We start from the raw sequence: 19,533 nt of genomic DNA, 5'->3' as shown, positions 1-19,533 counted from the left end.
GCGCTACATGCAGCGAGGACGTGGTTCCTTCGAGGCGCATGGCTCTTAAAAGGTTTTTGGGCCCTGGTTTAGTTTTCAGGGCTCCCCCTCTGAGGGCTAAGTACACTTTAAGGGGCTGGGAGAGGGCTTCCCTGGGGGTGCACATTATCGCCCCCAGGGCGAGGCATGCTGGAGCGTGCACCGTCGGTGCCAGTCTCCGCCTCGGCGCCCTGCAGCGCTACCTGCGGCCGGCCGGGGTCTGGTTCCGGCGGCTCCCCGGGGGTGCCTTCACAGCTGCTCCCTAAGTGGTTAATTGGCTGGGAATGGGCGGCTGCGCCCTGCTCCCGCCACAGGCCCGGATGTTTGCCCTACACCTTACCTGCTCTGTTTATTTGCAGCCAGAAAGCAATTGTATCATTTTTACCCCAGCCTTGTGAGTTATGTGTAGATTACTTTTACCTGGTTGTAGAAGGCAATGAGTTGGTTGTGAGGGTTTGTAATGTGACACCCTCTGCTGCGAACACGAGGGTTGTTTTTGTTCGCTCGAAGCCCTGCTGTGAAGTAGGTGTTCGTGGAGTTAAGGTCCCATGAATTAGTTGACACCTCTGCAAAGTACTCTTTTTGCCTACATAGTAGGGGCAGGTGAAACCAGTTGGTTACAGTAGTACGTTTAAACCTTATATTACAGTGCAGGAATGATATGTTTAAAATTTTTCCCACTAAAAAAGGGTGCATGCCCAGGTATTGAGCAGTGACCATCAGCTAACAAGCATTTACAATGCAACGGTCTCGGCATTGTTAAAGTTAGAGCTATTGGCATTGCTCATGACAATGCCGTTTCTTTAAATGTTTTAAAAACAAAAAACATAAACAAAAATAATGTCATGAGCAATGCCAATAGCTCTAACTTTACCAATGCCGAGACCATTGCATTGTAAATGCTTGTTAATTCCTAGTTCTACTGAACGCAGAAATTTTGAGCTCTGGGGCAGATCATTTTAAAAGATAGCCCATTAGCAGAATTCTGTCACTAGTTGGAAGGTCTTTTTGCTGTGGGTGTCTTTTAGTTTGCTGATGTAAAATAATCATGTCATGTCGTCACTGCAGATCAATACTACTATGTTGCTTTATGTACTGGAAGAATGCTCACAAGGCCAGGTAAATTGCTTTCAATTTCAAGACACAGATGTGTGATATACTGTCCCGTTGGAGACTGCTGGTCATGAATTGTATGTCTTACAATAGTACCTTCCTTTTTGAACCCATTTTATTTGCATTTTTTTAAACGCAAGCTACAGTGTCTCTTGTTCACAGTTTTTTTTATAATCACGTTATCTGGCTTTTGTTAATAACAGCAGAATGACATATACACTATCACCGTTGTTCCTGGACCTAGTGTGACTATATAGAACCACAACTACAATAGTTAATGCGACAATTCGGGGAGTGTGTGTTGAGTAGCGAAAGTGCTTTGGGACAGATCTATGAGCTTGTTGCTTAAATAACATGACTAGTGATTAGAGTTCAGGAGCTAGAGCAAGGAAGGGAGCATATTGGCGTTAGTCACGGAGTCTTTAAGAGAGTTGTGATGGGTGAAAGCTCAGAAGACTGTTGTTTTTCACTAGGCTTTTGAGCTTGGCAACCCCACCCGCCCGCTATAGGGTGTCTCCTAAGACCTCTCACCTCCTCCCTTTTCAGTTCCTTACTTTCAGCTTCTACCCCCTTTAACATGGAGTGGAGCCGAGTTGTTGTAGAGGGAGGTATGTTTGCTCTCTATTTCAATACTCTTAGGCTGCATTGAGAATTCCTTAATTCACTTTTAAGCTGTAATTCCTGATCAGAGAAGAGTAGCTTTTTTATGTTTCATATGTTTTCAATGGAATTGACAAATCCTCCTTACTGGTGAAGTTGGATTTAACATTACGGTTTTAGAAATGCCACTTTAACCCCTTCGGTGCTCATGACGGAATGGTTCCGTCATGACCCACGGTTGAGCTGTGCTCATGACGGAACCATTCCGTCATGACCACGCCCGCGCAAGATTCCGCCAGCACAGCGGCGGAATCTGCGCAGCATCGAAGGGGTTAAGAAAGTGTTTTGTAAACAACAGTGGTTCACTTAGGCCATTAATCTCATAAGTGTTGAAACACATAAGGTCTTAGTCAGTTTGAAGACCAAACAATACATAGTACACCAGGGCAAGTATAGAAGCAAGCCACTGCACAGCGTTAAAATGCAATTAATTTATTAATTGGGTATTATTTATTTTTATTTTTTGCGTGTATGTCAAGATCTAGTACTCACAGGTAAGTGAAAGGAACATGCAGTGATAAGTAAAAACGTAAATACATGCATCAACTCAAAACAACAAGACTCTTGACTCCTTTTGTCATTTTTGTATATAAAAAAAAGAGGAGTCAATATGTCTATGGTCGACGGCTTTTCGATATCTATAGAATTGAGATCCTCCCTGGACCAGAAACAAGCATCCTAGGACTGGTTTCGGAGTTTACCCCTCATCAGCCAGGATAACTTGAATCCAGTGGCACAGTGAGCATGGGACCCACGCCTGGGCATATCGGGCGCACTTAGGGCGAAGAAGCAAAAGACACACAATTGATGGACGGAATGCAGAACAAATCAAAACATTCACCCCCAGTCAAGAGATCTGGGTTAAATCCATCATTCTTTTGCTATGCAGAACAATTCAAAACATTTACATGGCATGGCAAGCAAAACAACAATGTAATTCGCTCCAGATCTCTGTACTGGGGTGAATGTATGACATTGTTCTGCATTCTGTCCATCAATTGTTCTTTTTGCATTTGTCACCCGAAATTGAGGGGTGTGCCCAGACGTGGGTCCCGTGCTCTTCATGCCACTGGAGTCAAGCTATCCTGGCTGATGAGGGGTGAAACCCCAAACCTGGTCCTAGGATGCTTGTTTCCAGTCCAGGGAGGACCTAGCCTGGCAGTTCAGGCTGGACTGTTTCCATTTGGCGCAGGGTCAAGACTGATTTGCATATGGCTGGGTCCACACTGGAATGGCATGGTGAGCAAAAAAACGATGGCTTTAGGCCCAGATCTCTGTACTGGGGTGAATGTATGACATTGTTCTGCATTCTGTCCATCAATTGTTCTTTTTTGCATATTGTTGGCATGGGTCGTATTCTGAAGGGATACTGGTTTGCCCAGCTGCCATCGTAGGCCTCGGCTTAGTTATTAATATCCCTTCAGTTATGAGGCAGTCTGCGTACACCGAGAAGAGGGCGGGGCAACACCTCCACGCTGCACAGTCGTGAAGGCATTAGACAGATCTTTGTTTGTCCAGCTGCAGTACTAGGCATCGTCTTGATTATTAATGTCCCACTGGGCCTAAGACAGTCTACCTACTCAGCGGGTTGTGACTCCAGTTGTTTTAGTGTCTTGGATAGAAATAGGAAAATGACTGATAGCAGGAAAACCTCGTTAAAACCTGATGTTACAGGTTTATTTCTCATATAAATCAAGAAGAGAGAAAAACAAAACAAATTATAAACCTTATTTAAATAGATAAGTTAACTTAATTGTACTGGGGGCAATATGTCCAAACCACCAGAGGAGATACTATAGACACTTCTGTTCTACCAAGAAAAGTCAAAATGCAGGATCACTGGAAAGTTGATTCAGAAACTCTGCCTCGAAGAATGCCATCTAAAGCACTCACCTAGACTTTTCAAAGTATTAGATTTGTTTATTTAATATAATTAACATTACAGTGGTAATGCGACTACTTACAACAGTTCCAATAATCACTAAAATAGTACGCTCACTGCACATAAATTGCCTAAAGCCAATCTTTTTGGCTGCGTAGAGAATACATGAGTGGAAATTCCATATATTTAGCAATTAAATTTGTACTGCGATGGTTGGTCAGTAATAAATTACTCCATTTGCTTTGATGGGCTGTGTACAACTCTGAGCTTTATGGCTGAGATGCAAATTTCAGCCAGTCAAGTGAAAATTTGATGGTATTAGAAGGAGAAGCAGGTTATTATTGGATGTTACCCTCCCCCCTCCCCCCCCCTTTTTTTTTTTAGTTTTCTAGGAATAGGACTAGTTTAATATCTATTGAAATGAATATGAGAATATGGTGTTGTACGTATTGTAATAGATATTATAGATTAATAATACTTTTTTTTGTATGTCTGTTGTTCATTAAGAAATTTCAATAACATATTTTGAACACAAGAAGGAGAAGCAGGTGCTGTTGAAGAAAGAAAATATAAGACCTTAGTTTTGGAGATTTTTAGCATGAATGATCATTGTGTAATCCAGTGTCCTATAGATGACTGTGAGGCAATCTGTAAGGCATAACTGGAGGTGGAGTCAAAAAGGAGAAGATTTGGCTGTCATCCCTAAATGAGCAGATAATATAAAGGCTAGAGACGTGGAGTGGGAAAAGGAGGGGGCCTTGCTCAGATGCTTCTGGGGAACCCACTGGTTGTGAAGTGGTGGTGGTTGTTCTTAAGCCCAGGCATCGGAGTGTGAGTGATTTGAGAGGTATGAGACCAGCTATTTGTGTGCTAGGCCAGTGATACCTAGTGAGTGTAGTGAGAAGAGTAGGGTTGGATGGTCATTAGTTTTGAATGCTGCCGATAAATTCAAGAATATGAGAAATGAGAAAAGTTTATTGTGATGTGCAGTGGCGAATAAATTGGATAAATGTGAAAATGCTGTTCCTGTGAAGTGCCGGATATGAAAACCCCGTAGAAGGGGATTGAGAAGATCATTGGAGGTGATTGAAAACTAGATGCTTCACTATCTTAAAAAGAGAAAAGAGCGTTGAGATACTGGACTATTGTTAGAGAGATTAGCAGTATAGGTTTCTTGAAATGAGGTAGAACCGCTACAGATTTGAAGCAGGCAGGTTTTATGCCTTTTGTCAGGTTATAGTTAAAATGCGGACGAGCACTAGCTGTGGTTGCAAGTAGTTAAATGGTCTAATGGCTGAAGGTGCGCAAGAGGGGTTGGAAGCTGTGATTATTGGAATTAGTTCCGTTTTGGAGTGTGGTGACAGTTTGAAAATATAGTTAAGGAGTGCAGTGGAGCAGCTAGTACAGTAGTCCGTGTTGTGATTTTTGAGGCGATAAGTGTGGCAGTGTCGTCATCTGATCATGCCAGGTTGTTGAGGAGAAGATGTGAAGGACATAGTAGGTTGTTGATTGGGGTGAAAAGATGAGTGTAATACTGAAGTAAGGTGATGGTTTTGAAAGTATGCAGACTCAGTATTGTCTAGGCTGTCTGATTGTGAACTCAAGGCTTTGTTACTCCTCGGGGTTTCAAGTGGTCTTACCACTGAGCCACTTACGTAGGAGTGCTCTCATTTTAGTTCTTAAGTTGCGATTTGTAGGTGATCTCCATTGTAATGAGCAGTTTAACAACATTGTTGAAGTAATTGAATGGTATGTCTAATAGGAGTGGTTTAAGATTGTTGTGAATTTGTTTCAAGATTGCTGGAAGGAAGTAGGGGAGCATGTTCCCTTTCATATGAGGGTGTAGGGGGACACTGGACATTGAATGTTAAGTCATTATCAAATTGGAATGCATGATGGTAGGTTTGGCATGAGATTTTCTTTTGATACATGTAGGAGATGTAGGAGTTTCCGTTTCCTCTGTTTTATTTTTTGGTGAAAGGTAAGTGATGGTTAATGAGTGGTTTTAATGAATTTGTAGAAGTAATTTAACTTGTTTTGAGTATTTCTGCTTGGAATTCATATTTTCTGTTTTACAGTGTAATTCCCAACTGTCAGTTCAGATCCAAGACTGCTCGATTGAAAACGTTTACAGCAAACCAGATTGATGAAATAAAAGATCCTTCAGGACTTTTCTATATTCTTCCTTTCCAAAAGGTAATCCAATTTTCATGATTGGTAGCAGAAATATGCATTCTGTGTAATGGACTTTGTGTTAACGCTGAAATGTCTTGTTTATACATTATAAGTTGCTCACAGCAGTACATACCTGGGAAATTACTCCCAGCCTTGGCCTATGTTATGTTATGTTATTTTATAGGATTTATAAAGAGCGCAGCTGTCCCAGCGAAGGGGCTTCCCGGCGCTAAAAACTGCAAACCGATATGGGCACCACCGGAAAAGCACGGAACAACAGGTTATGCAGGGAAGAGATACGTTTTAATGGCTTTACGGAATAGTCCCTGGTTTTGAATACTTCTGATGGTCACAGGAAGAGAGTTCCAGAGCTTAGGCGCGAGAACGCGAAAAGAGCGCCCTCCAGCCTGGACTTTCCTTACCCTTATGTTAAAGTATACCAGTCCTTAATGCAGTTTTCAGTGGCTTTTAGTTCCCTGCTCCAAAATGGCCAGCTAGAGCAGATTTTCTTGGTGACAGTTCCATAGGTTGCAGGTATCTGCATTGAAGGTCGGATGGGTTGAGCTCACAAAGTCATGGTATTTTAATATGGAACATCGGGCAGGGCTATTGACTGCCTCTGCAGTAAGCCGACTTTGAATAAGACAAAACCTTTTATTTCAAGCTGTACATTGTTTACAAAGTCCTGTGATGAGGATAACTGAAGAAAAAAGGAAAGTATCATATAGTTAACAAATGTAATGTGTGTGGACTTCTACTTGTTAAACTCTAGTTGTAGTTTTACAATACTACCCTCCTTTATCATGGAGACCAAGAAACATGGGTATAAAGTAGGAACCCCTGACTACAGGACTTTAGATTTACCTGGATGAAACTCTGCTACAGAAACCAAATACTTCGACTATCTACACTACGCTGGATGACTGATGAATCTCCCACGAGTGTTCCGTGGGCTGGTATTTTGTGATTCAGCTCGAGGTCCCTTCGCGATCCCTGGTCAGTAGACCTGTGGGTCCCTGAGAAGGGAACTGTAACTTTAAGTGGGCTTTCCTGGTTGCTCCACACGTGCCCTGACTCTCCATAGCTTAGAGAGTCCCCAGGACCTTACTGGTCCTCACCGAAGCATCTTTCCTCTGACCACGTGGGTTGCAGTTGCCAAGGCTTGTTGGTGTTCCATCTGGACACTGACCCCCCAGCACTCGACATCCTTCGTGGGAGAGCTCACCTGCAGACCTTTGTCACCGTCCACGTCTCCTGGTCCCTGTGGCTGCAGAGTCAAGCTTCACCTCTTCTCACCTGAAACACCCGACATCGGTGGGAAATCGTCTATCGTGCCCCTGGTCTCTGTGAAGTGACCCAGACTCTGTCCCCTCTGCTTTCAGGTTCTCTTCAGCTCCAATCCAGGCTTGGATCACACCAGGCAGTTCTCATCTTCCCAGCAGCAGCACTTCTTCGCATCACGCCATTGAAATCAACGAGCGTTTCCGACACCACTTGACCCCTATGCACCCGCCTCTCCTGGGATAGGTAAGATGGGTACCCCGGTACTCTCAAGGGTGCTGGCCTTAGAACCTTCTATGTTCCAAAAGGTTTGCTTGAGGTCCTCTCATAAATGTCCTTCATCTTTAAAATTCCAACCGCGACTTTCCCATAGAGTTGTACGGAGCTCGCGGCTGTGTTCTCACACTGCACACGTCCTCCGTGGGTCCCCTGTGTCACTACCTTGGGTGGTTACTTGGGGTCCCAGCAATTCTACGTGCTCTAGGCACTGTGTGTAGTCAAGTCGTGGTTGTTATACCACTTTCTTAGTATATGGTTCGGTCTCCCCCTGGAGTCCGCTGTGTATTGTGCTATTTACTGTCGTTCTAGTGCTTTAATATTGTGTGCCTTGTTCTCTAATCTCATAAAGAGGTTAGTAGAGAGTGTTTAGTAATAAATACATGTATTTTATATATTCCTTGTGTGGTTCTCCTTTCATTTGATCATTCAGGAGGTTCTGATCTCGTAAACCAAGCTGCTTTACATTCCTTCGATACTTAGCCTGAAGGCTGCTCTCCATAGCTACCACTAGGATAGCTTTCAATAAAGGTTGTCTTTAATCTAATCATCAATAAGGGTCATTTGGACTGGTGTAAGGTGCCCACTTTAACTAGTGGACAGCATATACCAGGCCAACTTCTCAGTGATTATATATTTGAAGTGCGTGAACACAGAATAGTATAACATTAATTAATTATTAATGAAATTGGTCACCATTATTGACTTAAAATGTGAGCCAGCATACAAGAAAGGTAAGATTTTGCAAATTGCCCTCTGAATAACATGATGGTACAGTGAACTCCAAATTCAGAGGTGCACAAACACCAGCTATTCCTTTAATTTCTTTTGACAACCAACAAACACAATTTATCCCTGCAAACAAAAGGGTCTGATGAACGTAAGTTTACTTTTGTAAATTGACCACGGGAACACAAATTACAGATGAAGACATTGTCACCAACTGCGATTTTCTTTCTTCTTATCTTCATATTTTTTTTTAAAATAATTATTTAATTTGGAAAACGTGAGCAATCTACACAAATGACCACTAGCTGCACTCAGAATGTTGTACTGATGTGTTTTTTTGTACCCATGGTGGTTTAACTGAAAGATGACTACAAAACATGAGCCTAAATGAATAAAGCGTACCATATTGTGAGTGGAAATGCCCTCCCACTAAATGGTGTATACAGCTGCATTATAGTGGTTGCTTGTGTTGTGATTATGCTCCCGTCAGGCTTCTTTGATGCCCTAACCTGTATAAGAAGTGGGCAAATGGAAGGGCAGGGAAAAGTAGCAGCAGCAATGCGGAACGTTCAAGGAAACTGATAAAATGGAAGATAAGAACAAATGAAAGACAAGTCAAGAACACGCAACATTACTTGAGATAGATGGCAGTTTTGTAAATTAGGGGTATTTATGTACCACATGTTGTCCAAGACTGCTTCAGTATACTGACCGATAACTCGGATGGGAATGGGATGCACCGTGTCGTAGTTTAAGAAATCACATAGTTTCAGTCTACATATTCTGTTAATGCTAAAAACTTTGGTTCTGAAACTTGGTTTTTCCTTTGTATTCAGTTGGTGGACATCTGCTCTAGAACCTATGGATCTGTATACCTTTGAAAACAAATGTGTATCACAGTCTCCTCCTGTTGGTTACTAAAAGAGAGTTGGCTGCAACTTTTCTGTGTCTTGTCAGTTTCAAAGGAGAAGCAGTTGATCATGTGAGAAGGATATGCCTTTTTGGCCTCTGGGATCAACCTGCTGTATCACTAAGAAGCATTCACCGGTTTAATTTGAATGTTTTGAACATTATCTGCCACCGTCCAGATGGGGTTTCGCAGGCAATACCTTCCTTGGAGGCTTGTAAGGCTTAGAATTTGTTGTGGTTGCTTTGTGATGTTGATGCATATACCCTGAAATGACGCCCTGTGTTAAAAATGTGACCTCCTAAATTCAACGGTGTAGGCAAGTACATTCATATATACACTTAAAAACATGGTTTATAGTTGTTTTAAAATGGAAAATACATAATTTAAATGTTTTTCTTAATTCACTAGGGTTATTTGGTGAATTGGGATGTTCAGAGGAAGGTTTGGGATTACCTCTTTGGACGAGAGATGTACAAGGTAATTCACATGTTTTTGAACAATTCTTTAATTTTTTTAAAATAATAATAAATGTGATGAACCATGTCGTCCACACCATATATGTGCTATGCGTTTCCTGTCTGTGGCCAAATCTGATATTGACCCGCTTAGATCTTTTCTCTCCCTTCTTTTAACAAAAACACCTGTTTAAGATAAAATCCTGAAATGTAAAATCATTCTTATTCTGCCATCATGAAGGTGTTGAAATATATATATATATATATATTCACTCAAAAAACCATAGGTTTCAGGCACGTTATAGTTAGAAATTAGCTTTTAAAAAACCTTAGAAATTCACTCAAAAAACCAGAGGTTTCAGGGACGTTATAGTTAGTTGGACTTTTCACTCGTACAAAACCAGTGAAATTCGGCTATTATAGTTAGTTCATCTACATATAACTCGCAGCCCCGCAATGCACTTCTGATGACATCACATATTACATCATTCATGACATGGTCAGTGACATCACCCAGGGACTGTTTCTAAAAAGTTTAAATATGTTTTATATATGTATATGCCAAGGTGTATTAAAGAATGAGTGGGTGTAGGAGTGTCTGTATGGATGATTTAGTAGGTGCTTGACTGACTGTATAAGTGCTGAATGCATGGGTTAGTGACTAAACTGTGTGAATGCCTGTATCAGTCTGTCAGTTGGTGTGTAAGCGGTTGCATGAGTTCGTGCGTAGCTACATGAGTGTCTATATGGGTTATTGATTGATTGTCTGAGTATCTGTATGGGTGCCGGAGTGTCTGTGTTTGTGACTTTGTGCATAGATGTGTGAGTGGGTGATTCACTGGGTGTATGGGTTCAAGAGTGTCTGAAGAGCTGTATGGGTGGGCGAGTGTGTGTATGGGTGTGTTGGTGAGTGTTTAGATTTCTCAGTGGTACATGTGTGAGTAACTATATATGTGCAATGTAGTATATGCGAGTGTTGAACTATATGAATGACTATATGTGAGAGTGAGTGATTGTGAGAGCGGCTGCATGGATGAGTGTGTGCTCGTGTCAGTGATTGTAAAAGAGAGCAAGTATGTGTTAGTATTTGTATGAATAAGTGAGGTGGTGTGTGAATAATTGTGTATGTGAGTAAATGGGAGTGTGATTGATTCTTTGCATGACTGACTAGGTGTGTGAGTAACTCTGAGTGACTGTATGGGTAAGTGACTAGATGTATGTGTTGATCTAGGAATTAGTGAGTGGGTATGTACTAACTGGTATTGGTGTGTCTATGGTTTTGAGAATGGCATTCTGTATTTTACAGTGGGTGTATCAATGTTTTATTAGAGTATGAGGATGTGCATCAGATGATCACGTGGATGATGTCATCAGTGATGTCATTTGAGATGTCATCAGTAATGTAATCAGTGATGTCACTGACCATGTCATGAATGATATAATATGTGACGTCATCAGAAGTGCATTGTGGGGGCGCGAGTTATAGTTAGCTGAACTAACTATAACGGCCGAATTTCACTGGTTTTGTACGAGTGAAACGTCCAACTAACTATAATGTCCCTGAAACCTCTGTTTTTTTAAGTGAATTTCAAAGGTTTTTTAAAATGCTAATTTCTAACTATAATGTGCCTGAAACATATGTTTTTTCTGTGAATTTCAAAGGTTTTTTAAATGCTAATTTCTAACTATAACGTGCCTAAATCCTATGTTTTTTTTCAGTGAGAGAGGCCTTAGGGAGAGAGAGGATAGGGCACTCCTCGGGGTTCTCAGTGTGAGAGGTTTGGAAGCCTCTGGGAGCAAGAGGGTAGGACACTCCACTCAGGGCTTTCGGACTGAGGGGCTTAGAAGCCTCAGGGTGAGAGAGGCTAGGGCACTTCACTCAGGGCTCTCAGTGTGAGAAGTTTGGAAGCCTCATGCAAAGCCTCGGGGAGAGAGAGGATAGGGCACTCCACTCGGGGCTCTCAGTGTGAGGGACTTGGAAGCCTCAGGGTGAGAGATGATAGGGCACTTCACTCAGGGCTCTCCGTGTGAGAAGTTTGGAAGCCTCCAGGAGAGAGAGGATAGGGTACTCCACTCAGGGCTCTCGGTGTGAGGGGCTTGGAAGCCTCAGGGAGAGAGAGGATTGGGCACTCCACTCAGGGCCCTTGGTGGGAGGGGCTAGGAAGCCTCAGGGAGAGGGAGGATAGGGCAATCCACTCAGGGCTGTCAGTGCGACGGACTTGGAAGCCTCAGACACGCCTCAGAGTGAGAAAGGATTGGGCACTCCACTCAGGGCCCTTGGTGGAGGGGCTTGAAAGCCTGAGGGTGAGAGAGGATAGGGCACCCAAGTAGGGCTCTCAATATGAGAGGTTTGGTCACCCCCGCAGCCACCATGGGCTTGGGACTCGGGGAGTGAGCGCCCCATCACCAATCAGCCATTGGCACCTCCTGAAGGCAATGGTGCAACCAAATGCACTGCCAGTGTGTGAGGAGGTGTCGGCTGTTACTCCGGTTATGCCAAGGGGCTCTAAAGTGTCATTCCTAGCCTGAAATAGGGCTTTACATTTTAGGGACCCAGCTAGCGCTTCCCACAACCACTAGTATTCCTGTGAATTTAAATGAAGACGCAGCAAATGGGATTTAAAGAAGAGCCTCCGCTTAGCTTTGCTGCGAGGGCAGGGTTTCTGCAGCCTCGCCGAGATGTTACATTTTGGGACGTGGAGCAGCCTCTCTTGCAGCAACCAAAGTGCCCCCAGAATAGCATTAACCCCCGGACGTGCACAATTGGAAGGGAGCCAGGCACACACGCCTCTTTTCGCTGCAGTAACCTTTCGCTTGTTGTGTTTTTTTTTGTCATTTTATTTTTAGCACAGGACAAAAAATGGAGGGTTCGGGAATCACTGGCTTCTGAGCCTTGTCACCGAGGCTGGGCTCTGACCCCTGTCCTGTGTAGCAGACCGCAAACAAAAAAACAAGAAAAATAAACTTCCCAGAACTGTTTCTCCCCTCTAACGCCTTCATGGCAGGTTTGCAAACCCGCTAAGCATAGAGTGATCAGGGACTTCCCCACTTATACACAAAATGTGGGGGATTGCCTGTAGACTCTTCTGTCGGTGTGGATAACGGCTACTTGGGTACCCAAAAACAGAGGAACGCCACATTGCTGGGGGGGGGGGGGGGGGGGGGGGAGTTCAGCCGCTGCACAGTGGTCAGGGGAGCAGAAGCGCAGAGATGTCAGGGCACCGCCCTGTCTGAAAACCAACTTTTGCGTCGTTTACTTAAAAAAAGAGCAAATGCATCTGCCCGGAAAAGGGCGGAAATGTTTAAGTTGTGTTGGTGGCACACTTTAGAATTCCGATGGTGTCAATGTAAATTAACAGGGCATTGCTGGCAGGTGGGATTCTTTGGCCGTCGGCGGGAGCCTTAAAAGGGGGCAATTTAAATGTGTTTTTGTTTTTTTCTGGGTTCTTTCGTTCGTTATGCCCCCCTTTTTTTCTCAAATTTTCATTTGTCTCGTTCTTTTTTTTTTTTGTTGCTATTTTGCTTTTTTCTTTCTTCTACTTTTATCTTTTGGGATATTTCAACTTTGCTTTGGCATATTTGTCGTTCGTTTCTCTCAAACCCCTATTCTTACTTTATTTATTTTAATGTACTCCTATTATTGTTTTGATGTTGTTGCTTTATCTTCCTTTACATTTTTTCTTCGTCTATTTACTTCTTTTTCTTTTCTTTATTGCCCACTCACCTTTTTCCTTTTTATTCCTATTTTAAAAATAAGGGTTCCTTCTGAACCAAGGTCTTCCTTTTTGCCAACTTTGGTGTAATTCCGTTCAGCAGTTCGGGCTGTAGCTTTGTCTAAAGTTTCCTATGGAAATTAACATTGGGAAAACGTGTTTTGGGATCCCCTTTTTTCTCGGCCCCCGCTTGAGGAATCACCCCAAAACTTTCAAGACAGGAGCTGACTGGAGCGCCCCACTAGTTTTGAAAATTTCGCGAAGATTCGTCAACTGGCGCCAAAGTTATTGGGAAAAGAATATATATATATATATAGGTTTCAGGGGCGTTATAGTTAGCTGGACTTTTCACTCGTACAAAACCATTGAAATTCCCCCGTTATAGTTAGTTCAGCTAACTATAACTCGCGCACCCGCAATGCACTGCTGATGACGTCCCATATTACATCACTCATGACATGGTCAGTGACATAACTGATGACATCACTTCCCCAACTTACAACTGGCCAGGGGGCGCGTTTGCAGAGTGCTGCAAGGAGGGGGCGTGGCCTCCGGCGCGATGCCGGTCTTTTATTTATTTTATTTTTTTAAGAAGGAGGGCTGTGTGGCACCCCTTTTTTTTCTAATTTACTGGCCCTGGGGACCCCATCCCCCAGGGCCTGCACCCTAATTTTTTTTGTTGAAAAAAATAAATTTGGAAGGGGGCCTTAATCGGCCCCGGAGACCCCAACCCCCGGGTCATGGCATTTTTTTTTTTTTTATTCTTTAGGAGGGGGGGCTGCATTCGCCCCCCTCCTCAGGCCACTTATGGCCCCGGGTACCCCATCCCCCGGGGGCCGGCGTTTGTTTTTTATTATTTAAAAAAAATACATATTTATAGAAACACCTAGGACATGCTGGACAAACCGTATGTAGCTAACACCATGACGATTTGCGTGATATTCATTAAAAGGCGACTATGCATACAATGAATCCATGTGGAATGTATTTACACCGCTAGTGAAGCTCTGACGTGTCTGACGCCCTACAGTGCCTAATCCCGGCGCCCCCGCCGGTGGGTACTCTCCAAGTAGACACCCTTGTCGTTTATTTATACAAACATGGGTAGCTATTGACGGGCACATTTAATACACACGCACACAAAGCCATTGAAAGGGGATTCGACAAAAATTCGACCAAACTATGCAAGAAACCCCCCTCACGGTTAATAAAACACACATCCACCGCCGGATGTGTAATGCTTTTTATTTTACTCTCTGGAAAGGAGACGAACCTCACTTGAGAGTCACAGGGTGCTCCTGGCTGAGCCCAATGCTGTGTTACACCCACCAGTGCCCGCCGAGTGCCACACACCTCTGTGTTGTATTCCACCAGCTAGTGCGTATGCTATGACACTCTCTAGACCATGTGCACTATAACACCACCCCATGCCACACTTGCCTTTGCACGGGTTATTTTGCCCCATCTAACGTGCCTTCCTCGATTCCTATGTTATAACGCACAGCGCTATGCCATACATATTACAATCTGGGATCCATATCTTTGTCACAGTGCATATGCAACGTTACACTCCCCAGCACATATTTTATATTACAGCTTTAGAGACTAGTTAGGTTACACAACACTGCCCTGTGCATATTACACTCCAAGGCGCATATCGCATAGCACGCGCTAGTGCCTGTGCTATCTCGCGCTCTCCAATGAATCTGTCATTGCGCACAATGTATTGCATATTATATTTCACGCCCCGGTTCATCTTATATCACACTTTTTGGTGCATAGTTTATACCATATACTATATCTAGTTTTCATTTTCAATCGTGCTCTCAGGACTATGTTCTATATAACACTGCGTCCACCTACCCTTTTCACGGGCATTACATTTTGCGATGGGGGGGTGGAGGGTCAGGGGGTGTTTCTGCCAATTGAGCCCGGAGTCACAGTCCCAAACGTCCTCTTCTTCCTGAATAAAAGTGAGATTATGCTGCATACTTGTTCATATTTTAAGTAGTTCGCAGAGACACACATTTTAAAAACAATAAAGTCCCTAATACCCATCTTCTCTGAACAGTTTGCTTGCTGCCCCATCCACCTCCTCCCTATCCTCTGTTGTCTGAATCCATGGACTAGCCTCCTCCCTCCTGCCATGCATGGTCTGATGTGCTGCCACTGCCCTCCATTTAGCATGATGTACCAGTCCACTCCTCCTGCCCTCCATTGCCCAATTCTATGGCCCATCATTGACCTCCTGCTTAGCCTCTGTGCTTAGCTTGCTGCCCCTATTCTCCTTCCCCCTTCCCTCCGATGTCTTTGTGCATGCCCCTGCTCCATCCTTTTTGCCCACCATGTTCCATGGACCTGCCACTCCTTTCTACTCTGAGTGTTCTGTTGAGCTGCCTCTCCCCTCCCACCTGCCTAGCATTGTCAGATGACTGTAACCTGTCCCTGCCACCTCCACCCTGCCTGTCCACATGCCATGCCCCTATCCCCTTCCTCCTTGGTCCATTTTACTGCCACACCCTTCTGCCCTCCCTGGTCTGTTGTGCTGCAACTGCTCCTCCTGCCTGCCCCGCGCGGTCTGTTGTGAGGCCCCTTCCCCTGAACTCTCTTGTCTGTGCCCAGGTCCTGACCCTCCCTTCTATCCTCCATGGTCCTTTGTGCATGCCCCTGCACCCTCCTTCTTGCCCATCATAGCCATTGTGCTGCCACTAACCCTCCCGCTTGCCATGCATGTTCTTCTGTGTTGCCATGGCCACCTTCCCTGTGTGGTCAGCTAGCTGCCCCTGACCCCCTCCCACCTTCCCTCCATGGTCTGTGTGTATGCCATCATAGTCTCACTGTTGCTCTCCATGGTGTGTCTTGTTTCTAGTGTCCATCCTGCCTGACCTCCATGGTCATCTTGCTGCTCCTGCCCTGCTCCGTTGCCCCCAGCCCTCTGTTTCCATGTGCATACCCCTATACCCTCCCTCCTGGCTTGTCTGTTCCATTGTAATGCCCCTGATCCGTCCCTCCTGCCCTTTATGGTCTGTTCTGCTGCAGCTTTCTCTCCTGTTTGTCCATTATGGTCAGCTAGCTACCATTGCCTCTTTCCCCTCTGTTTTCTGTTGTCCATGTGCATGGTCCTGTCCCCTCCCTATTGCTTTCTATGGATTGTTGTGCTGCACTCCCGTCCCGCATGCCCTGTGTGGTGTATTGTGCTGCTGCAAACCCTGATGCCTGCCCTGTAGGGTCAGTTTGATGCACCTCTCCATGTCCCACCTGTCCTCTGTTATCCGAGTCCATGTCCCTACCCCAATTCCTCCTGCCTACCATGATCCAATGTACCATACTTGCGAACATTTTGAACTTGGTAAGAGGGAGATTTTGAAAAAAACTGGGTATTGATTTTCCCCTTTGAGTAACATTGAAAAAGAGGCGTTTGTAGACAGGAGACAGATCAAATAAAGCCCATTAGAGCTTAAAAACATTGGACGTTTCCTGGCTGAAACGGGTCTGTTGGCATGTATGGTTGTACTACCACTGCCTCTTCCTTCTGCCCACAATTGTCTATTATATTGCCACAGCCTCTCTTGCCAGTCCTGTATTGTTGGTTTGTTGCCCCTGCCCCCCTTTCCACTGCCCTCCATAGTCTGTTGTGCTGTCACTGCCCTTCCTGCCTGCCCAGTGTGGTCAAATTGTTGCCTCTGCACTCTCCTACCTGCCTTCAATTTTCAGAGTCCGTGCCCCTGGCCTCTGCCTCTCAACAGTATCCCAATGAACAACTAGATTACTAACATTCTATATTTATTACAAAAGTGTGGAACGCCTGAAGGCATCTTGATGTAATCAAAACTGTAACACCTAGAGCATTTCTTTTAGAAATTACATATATGAGAGGGTCTTATTTGCATCAAAATTATGGTTAGTGCTCTAAAAAACTAAAATGAGGACATATTTTCTGAGTTTTCAAATAGCGACAAAGAACTTTTAAATTATTTGTAATCTTTGTTTTTTTATCCAGTTGACCACTTGATTAAATGTTGCACTTAGGGGAGAGGATGTGGTGTTACTTCCAGAGCTGCAGACTTTGCAACTGGTGAACCAGGTTGGAGTTTCTGCTTCAGGTCAACATTCTGTGATTCTGGTCAAATCACTTAATCTACCCATGTCTACTACCAAAATGAATTTGATTTTGTGTGATGTAACCAAAGCGCATGTAAAGCACTCCAATACCTGACAAGTCTGCACTATATAAAACTGCAAATACACAAAAAATAAGTGTTTTGCACACTTCTGTCATTGGGCTACATGTGGGCTACATCTGGGTGATATTTGTGCTGCATTTGGGCTCTTTTGTCTCTGGTGGGAGATTTATTTGTTATGAAGTTTCCTAATTTCCTCATTTACTGCAGTCTCCTCAGTAGGAAATGCTTTCAGTTTTTTACTTTGGTTCCATCAAGAAGGCAGTCAGATGTGTCACACATTTGCCATAAATTCTGAATGTTAGCACTCTAGTTGCTCATTAGATCACTGTAGTAAAGCTACTGCTCACCAGGGAAGTCTGCTGCTGGCATTCAAAGTGCATGTTTCAGTCTGCATGTCAGAATTGTTTTATAAAATAGAAGAGGATTTGAGAAGTCAAAATGTGCCCTAATTTTTCTTTCTGCAGCACTAATTATACTTTCTATGGCAAAATGAACCCCCTCATTTTGTTCCTTTTTAAATTAAATGTTTTAAGAGTTACCACTTTATTCCAATCAAGATGGCTTCAGGTGTGCAATTCGTTTGTCATAAGTAGGACTGTTAGCGCTCTAGTTGTTCTTTAGAACACTCTGGGAAGCTGCAGAAGAACACAGAGGAATCAACTGACAGTCTCTGCCCTTGTTGGATGTACATGTTTTACTGAGAATGTCAGACTTCATTCTCACATGACTGAGAAAGATAATGTGAATTTACAGAAAATATGTTCTCAGTTTAGCTTATAGATCACCTTCCAAACCTCTGTGGGGAAAAACATGAGAAAATAGTTTTCCCTCAAACATGATTCATGATATCACAGAAAAAGGCTTTTTCACATGGTAAAATCACCTTAGAACACACCACAATTCCTAAAATGAGTATGGTACCATCAACAAATGATTTATATTGTAACTAAAGTCTTAAAACCTTCTATTAACTGCAATGCTTTTTAATGAGGTGCTATCATGTATATTGGTTCCAAGATGGCTGCCAACACTTCTTGGATGAAGTACTGACAGCCAATCAGATCTCACGATGAGATGTGTGATTTAGGCTCTGCCCAGATATATCTATCTTTTTAACTCTAATTTTCGCAGGAACTACTGAACGGATTTACACCATTTAAGCAAAAGGCACGAGTCTGAACTGAAGACTACCTCTTTGCCAAATTTGGTGTAATTCCGTTCAGCAGTTCGGGCTGTAGCTGCGTCAACAGGTCCTATGGGAAAATGCATGGGGAAAACGCGTTTTGGGACCCCCCTTTTTTCTTGGCCCCCACTTGACGAACCACCGTGAAATTTTCAGGATAGGAGCGGAGCTGGGCAAAAGTTTGGAAAATTTCGCGGAGATTCGTCAATCTGCGCCAACGTTATTCCAAATAGAATGTTGCGGATTTCCTATGGAAAATAGGTCCTAACTATAACTACCTACTGGCGACTGCCAGTAGGTAATATATATCGAAGATGCAGGGCATGGAATAAACTCACCTTTGCACTAGGAACTTTGGGTCCGCGTTTGTCTTTTCCAAGTGGAATTGGATGTTTTGGGGCGAAGCCAGTAAAAAAGAAATACAAAAAAATATATATATATATATATATCTCTATATATATATATATATATATATATATATATATATATGTATGTATGTATGTATGTATATATATATATATATATATATATATATGTATACACATACATGCATACATACATACATACATACATACATACATACTGGCGGTCGCCAGTAGATAGTTATAGTTAGGACCGTGTTTCCATAGGAAATCCGCAACATTCTATTTGGAATAACTTTGGCGCCGGTTGACAAATCCTCGCAAAATTTTCAAAATAGGTGGGGCGCTCCGCTCCGCTCCTACTCTGAAAGTCTCGGGGGGGGATTCGTCAAGCGGGGGCTGAGAAAAAAGGGGGGTCCCCATGCAATTTTCTATAGGGACCTTTAGTCCAAGGTACAGCCCGAACGGCTGAACAGAATTACTTGAAATTTGGCAGAGAGGTAGTCCTCAGCTCAGGGATGTGCCTTTTGCATATATGGAGTCAATCTGTTCAGTAGTTCCTGAGAAAATTGTAGTTAAAAGCACATACATA

The 19,533-nt window shown here is 43.5% G+C and overlaps 1 protein-coding gene across 2 annotated transcripts in view; it reads left to right on the top strand.

The window, feature by feature from the left end:
- ACTR6 (actin related protein 6) overlaps positions 1-19,533 on the top strand; it is a 312,465-nt gene that overhangs the window by 39,228 nt on the left and 253,704 nt on the right. For both annotated transcript variants that reach the window (XM_085600663.1, XM_085600672.1), the window contains exons 2-3: positions 5,752-5,869; positions 9,453-9,521. In XM_085600663.1, coding sequence (XP_085456789.1) covers positions 5,752-5,869; positions 9,453-9,521 — 187 coding nt within the window. The remainder of the gene's footprint in view (positions 1-5,751; positions 5,870-9,452; positions 9,522-19,533) is intronic.

The sequence above is a fragment of the Triturus cristatus genome, chromosome 1_2, assembly GCF_964204655.1.
Source record: "Triturus cristatus chromosome 1_2, aTriCri1.1, whole genome shotgun sequence".
NCBI classification, from domain to species: Eukaryota; Metazoa; Chordata; class Amphibia; order Caudata; family Salamandridae; genus Triturus; species Triturus cristatus.
The sequence above is the reverse complement of the archived record's forward strand: the minus strand, read 5'-3'. Positions and strand labels throughout refer to the sequence as shown.